The sequence below is a fragment of the Homalodisca vitripennis genome, chromosome 2 (assembly GCF_021130785.1).
Source record: "Homalodisca vitripennis isolate AUS2020 chromosome 2, UT_GWSS_2.1, whole genome shotgun sequence".
NCBI lineage: Eukaryota > Metazoa > Arthropoda > Insecta > Hemiptera > Cicadellidae > Homalodisca > Homalodisca vitripennis.
In genome coordinates this window covers 4071557-4098654 of record NC_060208.1, presented here as the reverse complement: position 1 = coordinate 4098654, position 27098 = coordinate 4071557, and the positions used below count along the sequence as shown (strand labels likewise).

The 27098-nt window shown below is 34.8% G+C and overlaps 1 protein-coding gene across 1 annotated transcript; it reads right to left on the bottom strand.

Annotated features, from left to right (window-relative positions):
• Positions 1–24393, bottom strand: LOC124353421 (endothelial zinc finger protein induced by tumor necrosis factor alpha-like). The gene is made up of 6 exons (XM_046803261.1): positions 24269–24393; positions 18195–18342; positions 17258–17393; positions 15763–15876; positions 1403–1573; positions 1–206 (listed from the first exon to the last, which is right to left on the bottom strand). Exons 1-6 carry the CDS (start codon positions 24391–24393, stop codon positions 1–3), a joined length of 900 nt encoding a protein of 299 aa, XP_046659217.1.
• Between the last annotated feature and the right edge of the window lie 2705 nt (positions 24394–27098).

Below are 27098 nucleotides of genomic sequence, written 5' to 3'. Positions count from 1 at the left end.
TCAACATTCCGAGGCATGTTTCCTCCTCAAGTGCAGTGTGAGGCTGTACCGATGCTTGGTCTTGTATGAACACTGAGGACACGAGAACCGAGGTTCCACCCCACACTCATAGCGAAGATGCCTTGATAGATTCTCCGGATAGCGATACTTGCGTGGGCAGTTGGAACAAACATACACTGCTTCACTGTATATCTGCGAGTTACAACCTGCAACCGTATGGTCAGGGCAATACAAGTTCTTCAACATCAATATTTATGTATATAATAATATTAATCTACTTTTGAAATGTCTTCAATTTTATAAACTCCTTATGAAGAGTTTGTAACAGTGTTATATTTTACAGTTTTGTAAGTATTTTAGTTGAAAAGTTATGATGAAGACGGAAATGAGAATACAGACTATTACTCCTATGTTACTCAAATTCAAATAATTAGTATAGTTTGGAATAAGATGTAATATGATATCACATTAAAGAGTAGAAATATTATGTCAAGAAAATAAGTCTGCTGAATTGTGATAAAAAATACTTTTAATAAACATAACACAATTAAGTAACAACTTAAAATTTTTCTTTTTAAAAATTAAAAGGCACAAACAGTACTTTAGAATAATTTGGGAGATCAACTTACAAAGTGTTTCTGAAAGTGTTGTCCTAATTTTCAGGAAAAAATTAAAATATATAGAAACTTGTTTAAAACATTATATTATTTGTTTTCTATGATTTTACAACAAATAACCATAGCTTAGCTTGAGGGTGGTTATGTTACGGCATTTAAATAAATAAATAAATTTGTATCATAAAAATGCACATTCAAAAGAAGGTTAAAAAAGATTTAGTGATTTATTAAAGTTTGGTGTTTGTTTTAATTAAATCTAGTATTCCAGTCAAAACAATAAATGATTTTGTACAATACATGAATATGTTGATATTAAAAAAGCTAATAACAGTAGCAAAAATAGTAATAATCCTGTAATTAAGATCTGAGATAAGGATATTGTTCCAAATCTTTTAATGCTAATGATTAATTTACAGCGCTTTTAAAGTACTGCTTATAAGATAGTTTTGACTTACAAATTTAAAACAATTGTCTTTTAGAAAAAACAAAAAGGTTTTTATTCAGTTCCTCACCTTCATAGCTCAAACCACAAAGAATTGTGGAGAATAAAAAAAAAATAAAAATATAAAATTATATTTTCCTAAACAATGTAAAAAAATAATCCCTGAACGTAAATTTCAGAAACACCTTGCACAGTTTTCAAAATAATAATTCTGAGCTAATTCTGCAGTAATTTCACTTTGATGATGACACTGTATTTTTCCGTCCGAGGCTGTTAAGGACAACGAGAGCTTGATCCGTGGAGGCATGTACAATCCCGAGGTGTGTCAGTGCCGTGTGTTTACGCATGAAGGACTTCCCACAGACAGTGCAAGCGTAGGGGGGCACACGACCGCACTCGTGCGCGTAGTGACGTGTGTAGGAGCATCTGTTACGGTAGACACGTCCACAGCTGGGGCAGACGTACTGGCCGTCAGACAGCGCCTCCTGGAGCACAAGGCTACGGGAGTGTTTCACTGTGGGAGAGACAGGTGTCAGAACATACAAAATATCATAAAAACACAGCTAAGGAGATAACAAATTGGAGGATGGGGAAGTTCGATAAGAACTGATGATCTAAAAATCTCATATGAGGGAGTTGCACGATGTCGGGTGGTCTGTCCACACATGAGTGATTGTGGTTACTAGTACCCTTGATGTACTTCCCTCTCCTATTAAAATCTCATATGAGGGAGTTGCACGATGTCGGGTGGTCTGTCCACACATGAGTGATTGTGGTTACTAGTACCCTTGATGTACTTCCCTCTCCTATTAAAATCTCATATGAGGGAGTTGCACGATGTCGGGTGGTCTGTCCACACATGAGTGATTGTGGTTACTAGTACCCTTGATGTACTTCCCTCTCCTATTAAAATCTCATATGAGGGAGTTGCACGATGTCGGGTGGTCTGTCCACACATGAGTGATTGTGGTTACTAGTACCCTTGATGTACTTCCCTCTCCTATTAAAATCTCATATGAGGGAGTTGCACGATGTCGGGTGGTCTGTCCACACATGAGTGATTGTGGTTACTAGTACCCTTGATGTACTTCCCTCTCCTATTAAAATCTCATATGAGGGAGTTGCACGATGTCGGGTGGTCTGTCCACACATGAGTGATTGTGGTTACTAGTACCCTTGATGTACTTCCCTCTCCTATTAAAATCTCATATGAGGGAGTTGCACGATGTCGGGTGGTCTGTCCACACATGAGTGATTGTGGTTACTAGTACCCTTGATGTACTTCCCTCTCCTATTAAAATCTCATTTTCTGTATGTTCTGTTTCCATTTATGTTGCTTCTATCAAAATTTACCTATCCTAACTCTGGAATTAACATTAGTTTGAATTTAAAGATTTAAAAAAATTTTTAAGTTAATGAAAGAAAATTCTAAGAATGGAAACGAGCTACAAGTACAAAATCGATCAAATTTATTGCCGTGACATAAAAAATTAAATAATACCAATACTACTTTACCAAATAAAAGACCATAATTGCAAACATTTGTGATTGAAATAAAGTGGAAAATTGTAAGAAGTACAGCTAGATAAACACTGAAATACAATGTTTGTTATCTTGAGAGCCTCTGGAAGAGGCAATCTGGAACATATTCTGCTGAAAAAGCTAACATTAGATAACGAAAGATTTGAAATGTTTTTTTTTTTTAACTGGAGAATCCTGTTACCAATAGCATACATCGTTGAGCATTTACACCTACATCTTCCTCCATAAGATACCACACCAAATATTTAAAAATGTCTACACCTTTGTACACTATCTCAACTGGAGAATGCTGTTACCAATAGCATACATCGTTGAGCATTTACACCTACATCTTCCTCCATAAGATACCACACCAAATATTTAAAAATGTCTACACCTTTGTACACTATCTCAACTGGAGAATTCTGTTACCAATAGCATACATCCTTGAGCATTTACACCTACATCTTCCTCCATAAGATACCACACCAAATATTCAAAAATGTCTACACCTTTGTACACTATCTCAACTGGAGAATTCTGTTACCAATAGCATACATCGTTGAGCATTTACACCTACATCTTCCTCCATAAGATACCACACCAAATATTTAAAAATGTCTACACCTTTGTACACTATCTCAACTGGAGAATCCTGTTACCAATAGCATACATCCTTGAGCATTTACACCTACATCTTCCTCCATAAGATACCACACCAAATATTCAAAAATGTCTACACCTTTGTACACTATCTCAACTGGAGAATTCTGTTACCAATAGCATACATCGTTGAGCATTTACACCTACATCTTCCTCCATAAGATACCACACCAAATATTCAAAAATGTCTACACCTTTGTACACTATCTCAACTGGAGAATTCTGTTACCAATAGCATACATCCTTGAGCATTTACACCTACATCTTCCTCCATAAGATACCACACCAAATATTCAAAAATGTCTACACCTTTGTACACTATCTCAACTGGAGAATTCTGTTACCAATAGCATACATCGTTGAGCATTTACACCTACATCTTCCTCCATAAGATACCACACCAAATATTCAAAAATGTCTACACCTTTGTACACTATCTCAACTGGAGAATCCTGTTACCAATAGCATACATCCTTGAGCATTTACACCTACATCTTCCTCCATAAGATACCACACCAAATATTTAAAAATGTCTACACCTTTGTACACTATCTCAACTGGAGAATTCTGTTACCAATAGCATACATCGTTGAGCATTTACACCTACATCTTCCTCCATAAGATACCACACCAAATATTTAAAAATGTCTACACCTTTGTACACTATCTCAACTGGAGAATGCTGTTACCAATAGCATACATCGTTGAGCATTTACACCTACATCTTCCTCCATAAGATACCACACCAAATATTTAAAAATGTCTACACCTTTGTACACTATCTCAACTGGAGAATCCTGTTACCAATAGCATACATCGTTGAGCATTTACACCTACATCTTCCTCCATAAGATACCACACACCAAATATTTAAAAATGTCTACACCTTTGTACACTATCTCAACTGGAGAATGCTGTTACCAATAGCATACATCGTTGAGCATTTACACCTACATCTTCCTCCATAAGATACCACACCAAATATTTAAAAATGTCTACACCTTTGTACACTATCTCAACTGGAGAATCCTGTTACCAATAGCATACATCCTTGAGCATTTACACCTACATCTTCCTCCATAAGATACCACACCAAATATTTAAAAATGTCTACACCTTTGTACACTATCTCAACTGGAGAATTCTGTTACCAATAGCATACATCGTTGAGCATTTACACCTACATCTTCCTCCATAAGATACCACACCAAATATTTAAAAATGTCTACATCTTTGTACACTATCTCAACTGGAGAATTCTGTTACCAATAGCATACATCGTTGAGCATTTACACCTACATCTTCCTCCATAAGATACCACACCAAATATTTAAAAATGTCTACACCTTTGTACACTATCTCAACTGGAGAATTCTGTTACCAATAGCATACATCCTTGAGCATTTACACCTACATCTTCCTCCATAAGATACCACACCAAATATTTAAAAATGTCTACACCTTTGTACACTATCTCAACTGGAGAATTCTGTTACCAATAGCATACATCGTTGAGCATTTACACCTACATCTTCCTCCATAAGATACCACACCAAATATTTAAAAATGTCTACACCTTTGTACACTATCTCAACTGGAGAATTCTGTTACCAATAGCATACATCCTTGAGCATTTACACCTACATCTTCCTCCATAAGATACCACACCAAATATTTAAAAATGTCTACACCTTTGTACACTATCTCAACTGGATGCATTAAGGTGTATTAATTGCCTTTTGAAAGTTATGATATTTGTCTGATTATCTGTTATGAAGCTACTGAAAATGTTTAAGATTGCAATAAAAAATTATTTATCTTTCATTGAAATGATTAAATTAGCGGACCTTATTGGCCATCATCACCTGCAATCAGCCCCATATAAACTATATTAAAACAGAAAAAATATTTAAAAAAATTACAAGTTATTAAATAATATTAAGGTTGTTTAGATGAAGCAGTTCCCAGCGTAAAAACTTTTTTTATAAAAACCTAAATCTGAATTAAATACTAGTTATCAAATTTTTATTTCTCGTATGTATACGAGGAAATATTTATTTTATCTTGATTGCTGTGTTTAGAAAAGGACTAATTTTATAAAATAAATATAAATACAAAAAATATGAATGTTAAAATATTGCAAAATTTACCCGTATATAGCATATTTTGTAACTTTGAGGAAATGACAAGTTTCATTTAATCTGTAATAAGTATTTTTTGGTAACCAAATATTATTTATTTTTATAAGTAACTTAGTACTGTACATACACGATAACAAATAGAAGTTTCATACGTTTACTCGGCTTACATGGCACCCATCTTGATTTTAGCGCCATGAGAACAATGTTAAACTTTAAACACTTTTACAAACTTATTTTTAGTCATTGAATTATGAGGGATGTCTCGTTTTAAAGGTATGTTTTAATATTTTTATTGGCTAGTAAACAAATCTAAAACATTTTTGTACGTTCTTAAAATATTAAAAAAGTTTACTTTACAAGGAAAATTAAAAGTGTTTGGATACTTTAATACCTTATATTATATTAAAAAAAACGATATTCCCATAATCCTATAGTAAAAAGTAAGGGAGTAAAGTGTTAACATTGTTCTCACGAGAGTTTACTATAGCTATGACAGATTTTAATACATTTAGAACTTACACTGAGAACTTCCGTTGCACCAGATTTTGTCGTGTTCACGAGAGGTCCACATATAACAAAATCATACTGCAGGATGGAGCAATGTGTCTTTGTATGCCTGAAATCTGTGATGTTTGTCCTTACACCCTCCCAATTCTGCCTCGCTGTGCCAAGTTTGGAACTGCAGGTCCTCTACCCGGAAAGTTGTCGGTAACACGATCAAATCTGTTTCTCTAATCCAGAATAGGAATTTTAGGACTTCAGTAGCAGGTAATCAGAAACCTTTTTTGACTGGTAAGCATCCTTGTGAATCACTGAAGTCATTGTAGGAAATATTTATCTCTACAGACCCAGACACTTGTTGCACAGAGCCCGGAAACTGTTGGCCTTCAAAAGAAGAATTAAAAGAAAAAAAAACATTTTATCTTGGATGAGAATAACATAATTCACATTCTTAGTCTTATATTCTGTTGCAGCAGGTTCTGAAATGTGCAGCCTACAAATATTAAATACATAGAAGACGTAAAGGGATGATTGGATGTACTCAAACAAGGATGTTGGATGTGGTGATGATTCTGTGGTTATCAGCGAGAAGGATAGAAGTATCTTGTAGTTATGAGTCTCTTGTTGAAGATTATGAGCTTTTGGGATTATGTAACAAGACAGGAAGTAGGATATAATAAAAAAAATATACAATATAAATAAATAGTATCTTATAAGAATAATTCATGGAGACTAAAAGAAACTTTCTGAAATCAAAAGTATAAATAATTGCAATAAAAATGTATATTACGCTATAAAAACGCTTATTAGCTTTAGCTAATTTCTATGAAAATGAGTATTCCAAGAAAGGGGAGAAGAGATACAACAGATGTATTGAGTGATGGTAACTTTATTGGCTGTTGACTAGGCAGGCGTCGAACGTGTGTCGCCGTTTGATGTGCTTTAGCAGATTTGAGTTGAGAGTAAACCTCTGCTGGCAGACTGGACACGGGAACATCGGGTCCTTCCCGCACTCGTAGCGTACGTGACGCCACAGTGAGCGCTTGTGGTTGTACACTCGGGCACAGCGAACACAAGCAAAACATCCCTCCGTCCTCTCTCGTAGGCCTACTGTACAAACAAACAAAACATTACTGCACTTGGAATACTCGTACTTTCTACAGCATACGGATAGAACTATACGAATGCCTTATTTCAAATTTCAAACAAACTTGTTACAAATCGGAGTTAAAAATTCTTCAGAGATTATCCTGGAATTGCCATTAAGATTAGTTAATTTATTCTAATGCTAAGAGAAGCATTCAAAGAAGTCCATTCTGTATCTCTACAGGAATTTAATATTAGAAAATCATTTATAATTTAAAATATATACAGATCAAACTGGTGATAACTGCACATTGACTATATATTTTTTTCTCCTTCTGATCATTATTTTTGACACATACTATTATAACTCTATTATAACTTTCCATATGAATAAAATATGAAGAACAGTATTCACTGATCGAAGGATGAGTAAAGAAATATATAAACGTAGAAGACAGATGTTGTGTTGTGCATATACAGCATAGTCTAGATAACAGTGTTAGTTGCTCTCTATTAGCTGCTCTAAGAGTACTTCTATTCAGTACCTTAAATTGTGGCACAGATAATAAAGTCTGAATTCTTTGTTATTACAGCAGCAACAAATCATGAAATACTATCAGACAAGATATCATAGTTGCTGCACAAACAAGTGCAACAAATCATGAAATACTATCAGACAAGATATCATAGTTGCTGCACAAACCAGTACAACAAATCACCTCTCCCACTCTGCCTTTCACCTTCCCTGGTTTGATTTTGGTGGATTGCAAAGATTGTTTAAGTTGTTATGTTATTACATAATAGAATAATTTTGTTTGTCTGAAAGCTGAAAACTATTTGAGTTTCAATGGGTAAAAGAAGGAAAAACAGCATTCACTACTATCATCATCAATACTTGACTGGTATTTACTTGCTTTAAGTAATACTGTAAGAATAGGCTACCTACAGTTTTTATGCTAGTTAAAGTTAAGGTGCATTTTATTAGTCAAAGTCTCTAGCCAAATTCCTTAATTATGCATTTAATTTAATTTTTGTTAAATTTTACTCCATTACAGTAAGCAGACTAAATGTCCATGTTGACATTCGTATTAGTCGCACATTCTCACATATCAATTGCATTATGTCCATAATGGTTTTAAATCTGTAAATCGACAATGTATGAATGAAAACTCGGATTAGTCACAGTGGTTATGTTGTTTATAGGGAATAATAGTATACCCTGAAGAATTTCACTATAGTTTTATTGTAGAAATGTGTTTGAACGAGTCTGCTAGTTTGAGTTTTCAAAGGGCCTTAAGAATTGTATTTTATTGTTGCTGAAACAAATGCCATTAATAAATTGTAATAAGGGACCTGGGCTCACTTAGTTTATGTGAATTCTGAACTAACAGTTTGATAGAGTTCTGTTATTTCCAAAGAAGAATAAAACCTGCTTATTAAATGCCATTAATAAATTGTAATAAGGGACCTGGGCTCACTTAGTTTATGTGAATTCTGAACTAACAGTTTGATAGAGTTCTGTTATTTCCAAAGAAGAATAAAACCTGCTTATTAAATGCCATTAATAAATTGTAATAAGGGACCTGGGCTCACTTAGTTTATGTGAATTCTGAACTAACAGTTTGATAGAGTTCTGTTATTTCCAAAGAAGAATAAAACCTGCTTATTAAATGCCATTAATAAATTGTAATAAGGGACCTGGGCTCACTTAGTTTATGTGAATTCTGAACTAACAGTTTGATAGAGTTCTGTTATTTCCAAAGAAGAATAAAACCTGCTTATTAAATGCCATTAATAAATTGTAATAAGGGTCCTGGGCTCACTTAGTTTATGTGAATTCTGAACTAACAGTTTGATAGAGTTCTGTTATTTCCAAAGAAGAATAGAACCTGCTTATTAAATGCCATTAATAAATTGTAATAAGGGACCTGGGCTCACTTAGTTTATGTGAATTCTGAACTAACAGTTTGATAGAGTTCTGTTATTTCCAAAGAAGAATAAAACCTGCTTATTAAATGCCATTTATAAAAACTGAAATTTCATATAAAAATGGCAATTCTCCTGAAAAGGATAAATATAAGAAACAGAAATCTTTATTTGCTATCATCAAGATAGAAACAGGCGTCATGTAGGCTACATTATATATAGAAAAGAGTCTATTTGCTTGCCAATTGCCATGGTCACTCATCTCCAGGTTAAAAATTCATTGACACTGTAGAAGGGTCTATCTGCCAGCCAAGATTTTAATTTCCTCCTAAAAACTTTCAGCTCCAAGAACTTCAAGGATGCGGGTAAGGCATTGTACAATTTTTGCACCTGCATAAGAAGGTTTTGATTCAAAGAGCTTCAAGCGATGGACCGGCAGGTTGAAGTCAGTTCCATGTCTGGTTGCAGTGTGTGTGAACATCCTGATGTCGCTTATTTATTCCCAGGAGACAAGCTAGTGTTGTAGACTGGAAGATATATATATTTACAACGGTTAATAACTTCAGATGTTTAAAGACTGGCCGGCAACTATCTTGTATTTTTCATTCCTTTTATGGTTCGGATGGCTCTCTTCTGTTAAAATTAGAACTCCGTTGTAAGTTATGTGCAGAGGTTCCACCCCATACCGAAACTCCATAGTATATGAGGCTCTCAAAAAGGGCATGGTAAGGCTGTTAAAGCTGCCTCCTCTGTGCTGATAGATAATGTTCTTTTAATGGCGAAGACAGCTGTGGACAGCCTTTGACAGAGAACATCTATGTGCTCATTCCACTTAAGATCTCCATCCAAGTGTAATCCAAGATGTTTAATTGAAGTGACAGCATCGATGTCAGGAAGGTTTGAGACTTCATCCCTCTTGGTGCCAAAGGTAACCTGCTTGGTCTTGGAAGCATTGAACACAAGATCATGCCTTGCACAGTAGTCCATCGCCAAATTCAGGCCAATGTACGCGTTTAATTTCGAGGCTTTCAACAGACTTCTGAGAAGTGAGTAGGACGGTGTCGTCCGCGTACATGATGGCCCTACAATAAGGCTCCGTCACTGCAGGCAGGTCATTGGTGGACAGCACAAACAAGAGTGGGCCCAAGACCGAGCCCTGAGGAACCCCCCTCACCATGGGCCGAGACTGATCTGGATGTGGATCTGATGCCTTTTGATGGATTGAGCTATTTCAACCACTTGGTTTCTGTTAGAAAGATAAGATCGAAACCAACACAGTGCCGTATCTCGGATACCAAGATGGTGTAATTTTTGTCACAATCATGTCATGGCTTAAACAATCAAAGGCCTTGCTCATGTCAACAAAAATGCCCACAACACTATCTCCATTTTCTATGCCATCCACAATAAATTCAAACAAAATCCACCAAGGCTGTGAGAGTGGACCTCCCCTTTACAAAACCCTGTTGTCTATCAGTTAGAAGATTGTTGATATTTAGGTGTTCAAGGATTCTAGATAGAACAATCCCTCTCGAGGATCTTAGAGATAGTGGGGATTAATGAGATGGGCCTGTAATTTCCCTATTTCATGTTTTACTGCCTTTTTTGAGAAGAGGAAAAACTTTGGCGGTTTTTAGTTTTTGTGGAAACACAGCCTGGGCCAACGACAGCTGGATGACATGAAGCAAGGGTGGTAGAAGTTCATGTTTGGCTGCTTTCATTATTTTAGCTGAGATTCCATCCACTCCCGTTGAAGATTTAGGCTTCAATGAATCTATTGTAATTGCAAGCTCTTCAATTGATACGGGTTTCAGGATATGTATAGTTTGTTCCACAGGGATTGCATGAGTAGTTTCAGCTTGGTTATAAGAAGGGCTGCTATTATTTACTCTAATTGTTTCATCTGCTATTGTTGTAAAGTATCTGTTGAAGTGATTAGCTACGTCTGTAGCATTATCTACCACTCTTCCATTTACTTCAAGGTTTATGGCATTTTACAGAAGACTCTTTGGAACGATTTCCTCTCACCATTGATTATTTGCCAAACAGCTTTGCTTTTATTCATAGATCGGCTAATGACAGATGCGCAATTTTTCTTTTCTTAGAGACCTAAGTTTTAAGTCGTAGGCTTTTTTTTAGTCGAACAGCAGTCTGTTTATCATTGTCTGAGTTATTCAGGATGTACTTCCTTTGAGCCTCCAAAAATTCCTCTTTCAATAGCTTTGCTTCTTCGTCGTAGCATGCAGATATTTTGTAGTTGCGGTTTTGTCTAGACTTCTTCAGGGGGCAGTATATATCTAGATTAAAAGTTAGAGTGTGAATCAGAGACTCATATGCGCCATCTGCATTGTCTGAACCAAAAACTCCAATCCAGTTCTCAGCTGCAAGATTTTGTTTTAGGTTGTGCAAATTTTGTGCATTGAGGTGACGACGAAGAGAAGATTCTGTTATTCGTTGTCTTGCTGGGAAAGTGAGGTGACAAAGCTGACACGTGTGGTCTGAGATCGCTGTATGCATTATATCAACCTTAATAAGATTTGTACTGACGTTTGTACATACGGCATCAATAGATGTTTGTGAAGATGCAGTAATCCTAGTTGCTGGGAGTTGAAGCCTCGTCAGGCTGTGTGAGGCCATAAGGTCGTTGAAAAGGGTTCTTTCAGGCAATGGCTGCAAGTTGTCCGATATTGATGTCCACCTATTAGAAGTACCTTGCCCTTGTCTGAAGATGGAAAATGAGCCCAGTATATCTGACAGGAGCTCAAGTGCTCGAACGATAGTTTCTTGGCGTTTTATAGGAGGGCGATATACTCCTAGAATGTATAGAATTTCTTTGCCACTCAACTTGATGGATACTCCTGCTACCTCACATATCAATGGTAGACTTTTACATTCCACGTTTAAATTAGCAGTTTCGTTTTCTAGGGTACATTTTTTATATATTGCGACACCCCCCTTTTGCCGATTTCTTCTCCCGAAGGCAGAAATCAAACTATAGCCAAGTAATCTGGTGTTAGTGATTAGGTTGTTGCTTTGTCCATGTTCAGTAATCACAACAATGTCTGGTGATAAAGACATGCAGAAGATGATTGAATCTATCAATCTTATTGCCAATCCTATCAACATTTTGGTGTAGCACAGTTAGATTTTTTGACGTGTCCATCTTGAATTTATGAAAAGACGTCTTCTCTGAGTAAACTTCTCTCTGCTTTTCTTCAATGGGCTCTTCCATAAAAAGAAGTCTCTTGGTGGCATGGTTCTTGAACTGGTGCATCTAATTCACCTGACGCAGTAGACTCAAATACAATGTCACCCTGTTACCGAGCAAACACCTACGTGCTTGGTGTCAGACAAGTGCCCCGTAGCTGGTCTGTCTTTTATTTGGTTTCTTTTCAAGAATTGTTCAAAATTACTTTCATAAAAGACTTCAAGACACTCTTTTTTATCCAAGGGGACTGCAAACATTGGGGGTTTATTTCCCAGTTTCAAAGCTGATTGTTAAAGCTTTAAGCTCCGAGACAACGCCCAATCTTGTTTCAACATCTGGGAGAGAAATTACCATTTACAACTGAGCTTGTTATGTTAGATTTCTTCTGTTTCAAGTTTTCTTGTTCAAGTATTGCATTATTTTCATATATTTAGCTGCTTGTAAGGAAATGCTGAAAACATTCTTTCTGTTTCTTGAGCTAACTTTTTTACGTTTTGTTGGTGTACAATTAGGTGAAGTAGTAGTATTTGTATCAAACAAATCATAGGATAACTGCTTATTTTCTATGACTGATTTAGCGTTCTGTGTATTGTTTTGGAGGGCTTCAAATGCATTTTCAATTCTATCCTGCCTTATTTTTAATTTTAGTCACTTCGAGGAGCAGAGAGGAGTTAGAACTATGAGCCTGAAGATTCAGTAAAGTCTGTCTGTGTTTCAGTACTTCTGTAAATTTTGTCTGTTAAAGTAGGAGATAATTCAGCACTCTTTTTGAGTTGAAAGTGAATTATTCTCTTGAGTCCAGTTTCTTTTACTTGTCCTTCAAGCTTGGTAACAAGTTCTTCTTTCTCCTTGTCATAATACTCAAAAATTAAGTTAAATGCTATAGCATTTACAGTAATAGAAATTGGTTTATACCCTTTATCTCCTGCTGTAATCTCTTATTGAAGAACTCTTCAGCATTTGATGGCATACATTTCTCTTAACATAATTCATTTTAAGTATATAAGAACTTAAGTAAGTTCTTGATGAGGTAAGGTTAACCTAAAAACTAATAATTGTTCATTCAGTGCATTGATATTCAATGTGAAAAATTACAACAGATCACTATAAGCATTTAATACTTCCCAAATAATTTCTGAGCTGCCAGGAAATAATTAAATGTGAACGACTGTGTAAAACTACACATAAAAGCAGTGATTGGTCTACAGTTGTGCCGGCTGTTATTACAAATCAAGGCATTGACAATGAACAGTTATATGAGTATATCTACAGTGCGTGATAAGCTCATGAGATACCTCTAATTAGTAGTGAAATGCCCCGAACTGTGAATATCTATCATACTTGCTTTATTACTTTAAGGAAACTAAAGAATTAAGAAGTACTAAAACAAAATATATTATAACAAATATAATGGAACAGCTGTTTGTGGTGCGATCCAACTGCCAGACCTAGTGCTACCATTGACAAGTCCTAGAGAATTCTCACTAGAGGTTTCAGTTACTAATCATCTCAGTGCAACATCTAGGTTTATATTATCTTGGATTTTAATTACTTTCTACTTAACTATTAACTATCTTTCAATAGGTTGCCTTTTTATATCATCAAAACATAATAACTCTTAGATAAGAAAATCGGTGGATATAATTTGATTGCCAGTAGATGTTTTTCTAGATTATTATGTGATAAAGAATAATCTGAAAACAATTCAGTTTTTTTTAGAATTCACTTGAGAAACTCCACTCATAATTAGTTGCAAATTTATTTTAAATTGAATTTTATTTTTATAAAAAATTATTTCATTTAGTTTATAGATGCATTGGGTAATTCAAAATATTGAGTAATTCACATATGAACATAGAGGGGACAGGTAACAAATAATCAGAATACTTAGAGGTGAGATTTTGAGGATTGTTAGTTGCCAAGGTGTATTTTAAATTTTACTTCTTATGGGAGTTCACAGCTGGACAGAAATTTTAATAAGGCCTTGAACTAACCTGTAAGCAAAAAGAGAATACATACTTAATATATCTTATAAATTTTATTTAGATGAAATGTCCAGCATAATTGACAGAGAACAGTGATTGAAATGATTTGCAGTGAACAGTTCAGCCGTTAGTAGTTTTACAAGTGCTCCAAGCGGTCCAAATAATTCGATTGATTTTATAAATACTTACTTGAATACCTTGTAAAGAACTGGAATTACAAAATGTATTTGTATATTCCATCACTAGTTTGTTCTCATGTAAAACTGGAAGACTCCCCTAGTGTCTCTGATTGACAAGAGTACATGTCACTCACCTATTTTACTCTCCATTCCCAATCAAATATGAACTCTGGCGTGTCAGCATCTCAAGTTGATGCCAATAGCTCATAAGAGATTTCACTTATCACTTCTGTTAACGAGCTCAGGTAAAAAATGTACTTCAAAAGTGAAGTACATTTATTAGCAGACAATTATCTCGAGTACTATCTGATTGACAAATCTTTCCTTCGGTAATATAACTTACAATATATACATAATCATCATTTCTAATTGTAAATTCTAATTAAATTTCTAAATTAAAATTACAATGATTGAATTAATAGGCAATAGTCAAATAACACCCATTTTACAAAAATAGATAAGAAAATAAGTTTTATTGCTGAAATAACTTTGATTTAACTCTTTAATATTACAATAAATGTAAGTTCTTGTAGATTTCTTACTAACATAGGTATATTTTTAGTTTTAACATAAACATTAATTTTAAGACATTCAATTCTAATAATATAAAATATTTGCAATTTATATCTATCCAGTAACACTTTTGAATCTGAGTTAAAAAATGTAAACCAAGGCTCAAAACCACTTTATTAGAGAAGAAAACTTTCTTCATGTCTTCTTTTACTACTTTGATTTCGTTTTGACACAAATAATCTTATCTCAGTAGGTTGCCAAGCGTAATGAAGTAAGGAATGCAACTGGAGTAAAGAGTGGAGAGACTACAATCCTTTATGGAAGGAAGAATGTGTGAAGTTTATAAAAATAGTTGTTGGGAGGAACACGCTGCTTCAAGAAAGTATGACCTATCACAAGACAGCAATGAATTTATGTGTAAAAATGTTAAGCAATAGAAACTATCTATTGATAAAACGGGCAGAAGAACATATGGTGAAATGAAATGTTGATAGAAGAATGACAATTAACTTGTAAAAAGAAAAGAACTGGTAAAATAAATAATAACAAATAGTAAATGTAACAAAATATTGATAGAAGAAATGATTAATGTACAACATTGTTCGAATATATGTATAAAATTAGGAAATCATTAATATAATAAAAGAATTTAATCAACATTTAAAAAAAGGAATATTTAAGGAAGGAAAATTGTACGATCGATTGCTTAGAAGAAATATGAAAGAAATAGTGGACAAGTATTTGTGCTAAAGAACTTAACACGTTAACTATGACTTAATTTGTGTGGCTGACGTATAATATTATATACTAGGAAAATTTTAACCTTTCTACAATGGGTGTGGCTCAAACATCGTGATCATTGGTGAATATGTTACAATCAGACTAAAAGACTGTCCCTCTACGAGGTGGGGGGAGGGGGAAGTCAGGGTGTTTTGAACGTAAATGGTTTGTCAGGTATTCGTTGCGAGTGTAAACATTACTGCATAGTCCACAGGGGAACTGTGGAGGTTTATCCCCACATCGCAGCCTCTGGTGTTTTTGGAGAGATGTCATGTGTCGGTAGATCTTTCCGCAGCTACAGGCATACAGGGGCGCTGTGGGAACATTGGTTTATGAGTACCACAGAACAAAAAGAAGTTCGGGTTGTTAAATGTCTATTCTTAAAAACCTTTTCAGACTTCAATAACTGTATACAAAACAGTATTGCGTTGTAAAAAAAAAATTAAATTTCTACTTACAGTAAAACTAGTTCTTTTTTATCCCGGACTAAAATAGTGGCTTTTGGAAATATTTACTCATATGAGTATATCTAGGAATCAACTGTAGATTGATTTAGTTAAGATCTGGTATATGCAGATACATTTAAATGAAATAATAATCAAACATTTTTTTAAAGCTGAAAGACTTCAAAAGAAAGAACGCTGTTCAAAATGTCCCTAGAACCAGACTCCCAAAATACTCACCAAAAGTTATTGCTCCATTTAATTGTCTAATAATCATTTACTAAATTACTATTTAATTACTATTAAATGGTTACAGTTAAATAAATAAAAATATTTGGAATTCAATCCTAATCCCTATTGTCACCTGAAAATTAAATTTACCCATGGAACAGAAATCACACCGTTGAGATAAGCGGTGGTAAAGATCAAACAAAATCTAACTCATTATACTTGCAAATAAAACATTGTGTGATAAATGCAAACATTCAAAGTTAACAAAAATTATAATTTATTTCACTATTAGATCTATCAGTAAGTAAGTAGAAGAATATTGTATCCCGATCTTTAGAAGCTCGTTGAGTAAATTAAAAAGGCTGCATTGAAATTTGTAATTTAAAGGAAATGGTAATTAATAGTGATACAAACAAAAATAGTTTATAATAATATTTTATTCTGTTGACTTACATGACCCTTGTTTGTAGGAAACGAGGTTTCCATTAACTGCTTCCTAACAAACTAACCTAAAAATATACTGTGTATAAATTAGGTATTATAGGAGTATTTGCATTATAATGTAATATGATTTTCATGCATGTTGTATAATTTACAAAGAGATGATCAAAATCAATTTCAATATATTTTCCATAGACAATTCTCTTTATAATACAGATTTGAAGACACCTCCCTGATCTACAGTGTCCCTCCTATAACAATCCCTTCATCCCAGTTTTTCCTTGGCCGTCCCCTGGATTTGGATCCCATATCGATAGAGTGCTTTATAAACATGTGCTCTTTCAGTTTATGCTTGTACTTGTAGACCTTTTCACAAATCTGGCACGCAAACTGTGACTGTTTTAATGTGTTATAATTTGCACCACATTGATAATCAGCTCCTTCCGATCGATCAACAGAAAAACTGTGACTGCTCGATTGTTCGGCTAAACCAGAGATTGCACTGATCACGGGGTTCTTCCCCGTGGTGATCGACACACTGTGCTTTAACAACATGTGCTCCTTCAGCTTGTGCTTATACTTGTAGACTCTTCCACAGAGTTGGCAGCTGAATGGGGAATGACAGGCGGTGCGATGAGTCGTGTACAAAGACTTATTCGGGAAAGACTCACCACACCCGCAAACAAGATGAGATCCAAAATCATAAAGCGGATTATCTGAAACAAAAATAGTGACGTTATTTGTGGATTGAGAGTGTTAAAAAACAGAATAAAGCATTTGAAATCAAAGACTTACAAGACTTAACATGTAAAAATAAGTCTATTAAAAATCATTGTGAATTTTAGCTAATGGTTGTGAGACCAACATTAGTCTTCTAACTAACGTTCTAGTTGAACAATGCCAAAGGTAGAATACTGATAGAAGATGCTTTAAGCCTGACAGCATCTGTAAAAATTGTCATCTGTATGTTATTGGTACACAGATGCAAGGAGTGTTTGTGAGCAATGAAAGTGCCCAAGTATATACCGTGATTCAACCAGTCATTGAGGCTCTTTCCCTGAAGTATGTATGCTAAGAAAATATACCTGGTTGTCTCTATAAACTTCTGCCAGAGATGTTGGAGGAAACGATAGCTTCAATCTAATATCTGTTTTAGCAATATGATGTTGAAGATAACAGTAATGTCTTTTCGTAGTACATAACTACTTGTAGAATCAATAATAAAGTACAAAAGGTTCCTGGGGAGTAAATCTCACATTCTGATTCATGAAAGCAACCATGACTTGTCCAGACCTCCATATCTGACACCATCTGTATTCTTTTGTGTTGCTGTTTAAATACTACACCATGAGTAAAAGAGGTATTTATATGGACAGAAAAAATGCTAAAACACAAACTTTAACAAAAAACTAAATTTATTACCATTTCTACAAGGAATCATTTACAAACAGTATTCCCACTAAAGTGAGACATATCATATCTTGGTGTGTTTTGACCTAATGTGTGATAGAAGTGACTGTCTGTTCTTGCAGATAGCTGTACATTGCTGGCATCGCCACTGATCTACTTGAGAAGAGCAGCTGAAGAACTTCTGGTGCCGCCACAGAGAGGGGTAGTGTGAGTATCGCTTCCCGCACGCACAGACGTGCACACTCTTGCCGAAACCTGTATTAACAGGCGTATGTTCAGGAACATCTAGAACATTACTGCAATATTATTGAATAAAATACAGTTATAGTACCAAATTCGATATAGGAAAATAATTATTCTCTCTGATCAAATTTGAGTTTAAAATGTGGAATTCTTGCACTGATTGATTTGACTATACAAAATTGATAATGGAGAAGCAAGTCTAAGTCTCGGTTAATGGAGCTGAAAAGTATTTTTCTTGTAAGTATTTTTCAAGACACGCTTACTCTCTCACCGACAACTGAACAGGAAGTTAGGAAAACTATACAGACAATGAAACAGAAAAACTCAGCTGGTTTTGACGACATCTCGACTAAACTTATTAAAGCATGTAAAGATCATCTAATATTACCTCTGACCAACATAATAAATAAGTCATTCGCACAGGGCATCTTCCCAACAAAATTGAAGTTAGCTAAAGTGTACCCTAAACTCAAAAAAGGGGATCCAACACAAGCCAGTAACTATCGGCCAATATCCCTACTGCCTGCAATATCCAAAATTATCGAGAAGATTGTGTTATCAAGACTATTAAACCATCTCAATACTAACAACCTTCTTCTCCAAGAACAACATGGCTTTATGGGAGGTAAATCTACATCAACTGGACTGACAAGCATTGTCGAATATTTAATAAAAGCAATAGACAAAGGAGATACAACAACTGCTATTTTCTTGGATTTTACAAAAAGGACTGCTTAAGCCATGACATGCTAGTGGAAAAGTTGAAGGCTCGGGGAGTGGTAGGGAAAACTGCTGACTGGTTTACGAGGTACCTAACGGACAGAATGCAAACGGTAGAAATAAGAAGCACAACACAAGGAGTGACAACAAAAACTACCTCGACACCACTGCCAGTCAGTAGAGGAGTCCCACAAGGCTCAGTTTTGGGCCCCATACTGTATATAATTTTTGTTAGTGACTTCCCTGACTACCTCAGAGAATACTGCTCTATGCTATTGTATGCTGACGATACAGTACTCCTGTTACAAAACAAAAAGCCCACCAGACTGGAAATAGACTCATATATAGCTATTAATATGGCAATAGAATATTGTCAAGCCAACGATCTAGTACTGAACAGCACTAAAACTCAGCAACTAATACTTGGACGAAGCAAAGGAGAAGTTTTGGAACTACCAGAGGCTGAAAGAATGCAAAATGTAAAGTACCTTGGACTAGTCATAGATGAAACTCTCTCCTGGAATGACCAAATAGACCAGCTATGTGGAAAACTCAGTACATCTTTGTATGTGCTAAGGAGATTAAAACAAGTTGGTAGTCCAGAAATAATTAAATGTGCATACTACGCTCTCTTTGAAAGCCACCTGAGATATGGTATAGCCATCTGGGGCAGCTCCTCGTAAACTAACACTAACAGGATCATGGTGCTGCAAAAGAAAGCAATCCGCATAATGTCAGGATTAGGACCAATAGATTCATGCAGGGAAGCTTTTAAAAACTTAAATATTCTAACAACAGTTGCCCTATTCATATTAGAAGTAACTGTCCATACCAGTCAACAAAACATACCAAGAAGAGGAGATGTACATTCACACAACACAAGAGCAGCAAACAATTACTCACTTCCCTCTCATAGATTGACTCTATTTGAGAAGCAACCTACTTATACGGGCGCCAAATTCCTGAACATACTACCGCCTGAAGTTAAAAATCATACTGCAGACAAACAGCAATTCAGAAGGGAACTAACCAGATGGCTCCAAGAACGTCCCTTCTACTCAATTGAAGAATTTCTTAACTGGAGAACTGATAACTTATTTACACTTACACAACCATCGTAAGCTTTATTACATGTAAACTTTATGACACCATTCTAATCTTGAAGATTATGAATAAAGAATTTTGTCTATTGTCTTATTGTAAAGACAACTATTTTTGTCATTTGTTTAAAAAATATCTTTAAAATGTTGTAATAAATCAAGTATTATATTACATCTTAAGATGTAATTTTAATAAATACTGTACTATAGATAAACCGCTTGTAAAGAAACCTGTGCAGAAGCAAATATCTGAGTATCCACACGCAGGAGGGGCCCCTCCAATAGTGGGGAGTGGGACAAACATCTCGTTTCTGTTTTATCAGCTGTGTGGGTTGTGTTTTGCTTGCACCATTTTGTTTACACTGCAGCTACTTACATATTCTGTAAGTATATTGTATTTTTGTGTGTAGGCCTATACATGCGTAAAATATTAATTGAACAGATTAATGTAGCCAAAGATGTATTCAGGGAGCTTGTGTTTTGGTGTGAGGTTACCCGCCAAGTGGCAGTGGCCAGGTCAGGGGATAGAGCAAGCGGGCGAGTGCCGAGCAGTGGTGGGGATACTGAGAGAAGGCGGCATCACCCCACCCTGTGTGAACTAAAATTGCCCAGTGTCTTTTTGTAAGCGGCTTACCTATAAATCAGTTTTTCTAAAAAGCTTTCTAAAGAAAAATTTTTTACCCCAGCAGGGATCACTTCTGGTTGGTTTATACCTTCCAGTTTGAACCTACCACTGAGTTCAGCAACAATCGATGTGTCACTTAAATCTGGGCAACCTTATGGATGTCCAAGAGCAGCACATCACTAACCGCAAATGTCGAGATTCTGGGGTGCAAGGACAATTCGATAGGTCTAGTCTACTGCGGGAGATGACTGTTGGAGTTGGTGTGGTTCGTTTCCTAGCTATCAGAGGTTCTTGCTAGCCTCAACAAGGGTGTGCCACCCCTGCCTGCTTTGACTAGAGAGGCTGGTTCAGAGCTGGCCTCCCCTTCTTCCGGGGGGGACATGACTTTGAGATTAGTGCCCTAATTCTGCCTCATGGATCTTGATAGGAGGTGGCCCCTACCCCCTAACCTTACCCATCCTGAATAACCTGTCACTCCAGAAGCAGCGCTAAGGTTCTTACAGGACTAAGTGCAATTTATAAGCTTCTTGTCATAAGAGAACAAAAACAAGTAAAATTTATTTCAAGTACAACTGTTTAAAGAATTATTATACTATATTACATCTAGTATAGGTCTGTACAAGTAATAAACAAGTTAATGACCTCAGAGTTTGTGGTGAGTTAGCATAGTACTAGATGGAGATTTACCACAAATTCAAACATTGTGCGAGGTTCTCATGAGGTCCTCATCTCCACCATATGGAGTAGAATTGTAAAGTTAATGCCAATTATAATTGTATAATGACCTCTGACAACAAGTGTAAGGCAGCTTGGAAGTGCTGGAAGTCATACATTCAGGAATGGGGAGGGAGAGTAGCAAACAAATTCATAGTTTTCCTTCCTCAGCTGAAAATTTTACTGAATACTTTGTAAATATTTGTAATAATATTATAGAAAACTTAAACGCAGCCTGTATTATAAATGTAGACAAAATGACACAACATTGTAAATAATATTATAAAACTCAGTAGTTCAGTAAGAAGGTTTTATGGTTTATCAAATTATGTATTAAAACAATGTCACAGTATCTTGCTACATTCTTTTTCCTATTTGATAAACTGGATGATTCTTGAGGGTGTATAACCTAAGTGCCTGAAAGTTACCAATATATAATACTTGTTTTTAAGAAAGATGATATTTACTCTCAAAGTAATTATTGTCCAATATTACTAGTCCCAGTTATGTAGAAGCTATAATTAAGTATCAACTCAGTAATAACTTTGAAATAGATAGATTTCTATCATCGAGTCAGTATGGTTTTAGGAAAGGTCTCTCTACCAGCAATGCTGTAGAAAATATGTATAACTCTGTTAAAACTCCTAGAAATAAATCTAGACTGCAAAATTAGCTGTGCTGAACACACAAATCAATTGTGTCAAAACTGGCTAGAGTTCTTTTCTTATTGAGGAAACTAAAAACATTTACCAGTAAGGAACTGGAAATTTTAAATGATTATTACTCTTTTTTCACTACCATATGGTACAACTCTTTGGAGGAACTCCTCTGGTACTCAAAAGGTTTTTATATGGTAAAAGAAGGTAATCATCTGATCATATTGTGAGAATTAGGGACATTGAATCATGTAGACCTCATTTTATTGATCTAAATATTACCCTGCATATTCATGTTTCAGTCAATTATGTATGTTAAAAAACATTATGTAGAATTTAATTTAAGAACTAGTAAAAATTTATAAAGCACCAGACATAAATTCTTATTAATGAACAATTTGAATGTCTAAGTAAGATGAAAAGGCATTTCATACATATTGGCATAAAGCTTTTTAACAAATTAACAAAACTTGTGTTAGTTTAAAATTAGTTCTTATGAAATGGTTTTTTTTTAAAAAGCTTTATATAATTTAGACAAATTCTACAATCTTACATTAGATGACATAATATTTTAGATGTAATATTTATATATTATAATAAAGTATTATTATATTTTGTTGTTTTATAATTTGTTATATTTGTTATTTATATTTATATTAAAACATGTTTTAAAAACAACAAATTATCTTACATAAATGTGTACTGAAGCTAAATAAAATTCCTATTATTTTATTTATGTCATTGTACTATCATTATACGAACGGCATCAAAGAAATTGAATTGAACTGATAAAAATATAATTTTCTTAAGTGATTATTTTACTAAAAATTTAGTTTTCTGAACCTAAATTTAATTTAATTAACGCTATTTATTCAATTAATAAATCAAAACATGTGATATTCCCTTAGAGCCCTCATATCAATGCTGTAAAAACCTCACAGTTTTATCCTCAGATGTTTTTCTTTAGACGTAATAACAAAATTGCCTAAAAATTTATTTTTAAAATGCCTATAATTCCTTGTAAATAGATAAAAAAATGTTCTGTCTTTAGGAAAGTTATTAACGTGTGACTCTCAAATTAGAAATCAACCAAAATCTGATTGTATCACCTTAAAATAAGAGAATGGAAAACTGGTACCTCAAGGTGCTATGTGAATTTAGAGAAGATGTACTTCATAATATGAGCTGACTTTCTGTGAGTGCCTCACTTTCTTGGCTGCAACTACACTTCAAGGAATTAACTTCTCCTCAATAGCAGTAGTAGATTTATATCAGTATTACATGGATAGCATTATGCTTCTTCTCTATGTATATTGTATGAAGTATAGGTTAGATAGTATTGGTTCAAATCATCTTTGGACCACACTTCACATCAGTACTGTCAACTCCAGATACTTACTTCTAGAACTTTTTCTTTATGTGTTAGTCAGTCATCCTACACTGTTTCCTGCCATTGATTTCTAACAAATCTAATTTTATTGCATTCCGATGGTTTCAATTTAATATTTTTAAACTGTGCTCCTTTAAGAGGACCTGTTTATATAAATGTGGTTTATCCATTTGAACAATAAACATATACACAATTTAGAATGGCAAAACTCTAATAAAATTAAAGCTACACAAACACACAAAACACAGTTTTTACAAAAATGACAGACAGTTTACATAAAAAAGTTTTATACTAAAATTATGATTCTTGATAGTAAAATTATAAAAAATATATTACTTTACTAATTATTGAATGATTACTGTATTACTTTGGTGCCAAAATAAACAATACATACTTTTAAGAGAACATAATTTAATAAGGAGTGAATTAGATGAGGATGCCTATTTGTTGCTACTAAGATTGACTGTTAATACAGAATACAGAAAGCTTTATTCATAAACATCAAGTTCAGAACAGGTGTCAAATAAATAATAATATAAATGAAAATCAATACAATGTAACGGAAATAAATTGTCTTTAGTTCCTTTTAAGTTTTTAATAGTTATTGCGGCTATTTGCACGTTCAAGGAATTCACTGATTGTCTAAATTGATTTCTTCACAAGCCAGGAATACAGTCTTTTTTTTAGTTTTTTTTCTTCAATTGTCTTGAGCTCGATAGGTAAAGCATTATACAGTCTAGCATATGAGGGTTTCTTTGTGAACAGAGCGGTCCTGTGAGCAGGTAAGTTGTAGTCAAGTCCATGTGTCTTGTGGTTCGACTGTGACGATTGTTTCTTGTCAAGTTTAGCAGCAAGCATGATGACTTCAAGTATGTAAAGAGATGTGATGGTCAGTAAATCTAGGTTTTTGTATGCATCTTTGCAGCTGTCCTACGGTGCAATGTCAGCCATTATTCTTGCTGCCCATTTCTGAAGGAACCATGACTCGTTGAAGAGTTTTTGATCCATTGAAAACTAGATCGTTTTCTAAGCAATATTGATGAGCCATGTTAACTGAAATGAAGGTGTTAATCTCAAGAAGCTCTGTCGATTTGTGAGAGGTGGTCAGAACAGTGTCATCTGCATACATGACTGGGTAGCAGTATGTGTCAATATAATTTGGTAAGTCACTGGTAAACAAGATAAACAAAACAGGGCCCAGCACTGAACCCTGAGGAACACCCGAGTCATAGCTAATGGTGGGGACGTTGCTGTTTTGGTTATTCCATTACTTTTTTGCTGTATTGTCACTATTTGTTTCCGGTCGCTTAAGTAGCTCTTGAACCATTGTAGTGCCGTCACCTTAATGCCAAAAGAACTTATTTTAGCTAAGACCAAATGATGATAACCAGCAGTCAAACACTTTACTTAAGTCAAGAAAAGTAGTGGTGACATTATTTCCGTCTTCAATGTTATTGATTATGTGCTCTATTAAATCAGTAAGGGCAGTTGTGGTGAATCTTCCAGCTAGGAAACCATGTTGTCTTTCTGTAAGAAGATTGTTGGTTAGCTGTTAATGGTTTAGGAGCCTTTTCAGTACAATTTTTTCTAAGACTTTGGACTTTGAAATGTTGACACAAGGGATATAGGCTTGAAGTTCTGTAGCTCATGTTTGCTACCTTTTTTATGTAAAGGGTAGACTTTAGATCATTTCATTTTTGAAGGGAAGATTCCCTGAGTCAAAGACTTGTTTATTAAATTACCCAGCAGATGACAAAGTTCCTAACTGCATGTTTTAACCATACTTGATGAAACTTAATCTGCTCCTGCAGAAGAGGAAGATTTTAAAGACTGAATAATTTTGAGCACCTCGTCCGGGTTTGTCAACTGAAAAGTAGTTAATAAACAGTCGGTTTTGTCAGATATGTTTAAATTAGTGGGTGTGTTTGGAGTGTTGTTATTTTTTAGTGTTTCTTCAGCAATCGATGTAAAGTATTCATTAAACAGTCTTACTATTTGGTCAATATTGCTTATAGTGCCATCCCCCATGTTTAGCTGCCATGTACTAGTCTCTGACTGTTTTTTGGGTGCCCGTTCACTGTTGATCACGTCCCTGATGGCTTTGGTTTTATTACTATTTGTATTTATATGGTCTTCATTTGCCATCCTCCTTTAAATCTAGCATCACTGATTTTTAAATTAAAGAACTGCTCATATAATTATCTATTATCTGTATTTTTGATAACATGATATCATGTACAGTAGACCCTCTATAATCCAGCACTGTGCCAGTTCAGCACTCCAGTAATCCGGCATATATTGACAGGCGTGGAGTGGAGGATTCAAGTAGAGATACGTTACTGAAAACTGTGTTAACAAACAACCTACGATTGCTCAGTTGTCGCATGGTTTACCCGTTGTTCACGTTAACAGTGCCAGTGTTATCCGTGTTATTGCTACTGTGCTTAGTGTTGTAGTTTGTGCTTAATTTTTATTTCAAGACAGCAAGTGAAAAATGTCTCAGTGCAAACGGAAACATAAAAGTTTAACTCTGTTTCAGAACAATAAGATTTTAAACAGACTTGATAAAGACCAGAAGCTTAGCCAGGTTAACACCTCACAAATGAATATGGTGTTGGTCGTGCAACGATACATGACATATGGAAGAACAGAGAAAAAATTAAGTTTTTTGCAAAAGCAGTGCCAGGAAAAAATTGAAAAAGGGTGAATTTCCTTAGGTTGAGGATAGCCTATATGCTTGGTTTCTTCAAGAATTAAACAGGCATACACCAATTTTCAGAGGAGATTCTTAAAGAAAATGAAAAGGTATGAGAAAATAATGGAGAAAAAAGATTTCAGAGCAAATGAAGGATGGTTAGAAAAATTTCACAAAGCATTTAGAAATTTGGTTTTTAACCATGACAGGAGAAACACTATCATGTGATGTTGCTGGAGTTGAACCATTCAAGGAAAAGTATAAGTAAAACATTGAGGGACTAGTCCTAACTCCTGATGAAGTCTATAATGCAGATGAGAGTGGTTTATTTTACTGGCTTTTGTCCAAAAAGAAACCATAACAATTTTGTCAAAAGAAGACAGTGTGATCCAGTCATTAAAAGACACAAACCTAAAAGATGTTGTTTTTTTCACTAATGATATGACTTTGTTAGAGGAGTATAAAACAATACAAAGTAACAATACAGGCAATTATCAAAACAAATAAATGGAAATGATGCTGACTGCTGATCATAATGAAGAAAATGTTGATCGTGAACTAAGTGACCTGCAGATATGATTGCTGACAAATTTGTGGATAAAAATGAAGGTCTGACAACAGAAGATGTGAATAAGTGACTAATTAGTGAGGAAGAAGAAAGCGTATGACAGGCAACAGAATAATTGAAGATGTGAAGAGTAGAGACAAAGAAGTAGAGAGTGACAGGAGAGAGGAACCGCCCAGTCTTCACACAATCAGCAACAATGCTGCAATGAATGCCATTGCAACTTCTGTGAAGTGGCCAGAAGAAAATTAAGTGTCTGCTAGTGATACTATCGTTTTAAAGAGGCTTCAAGAGAAAATATTA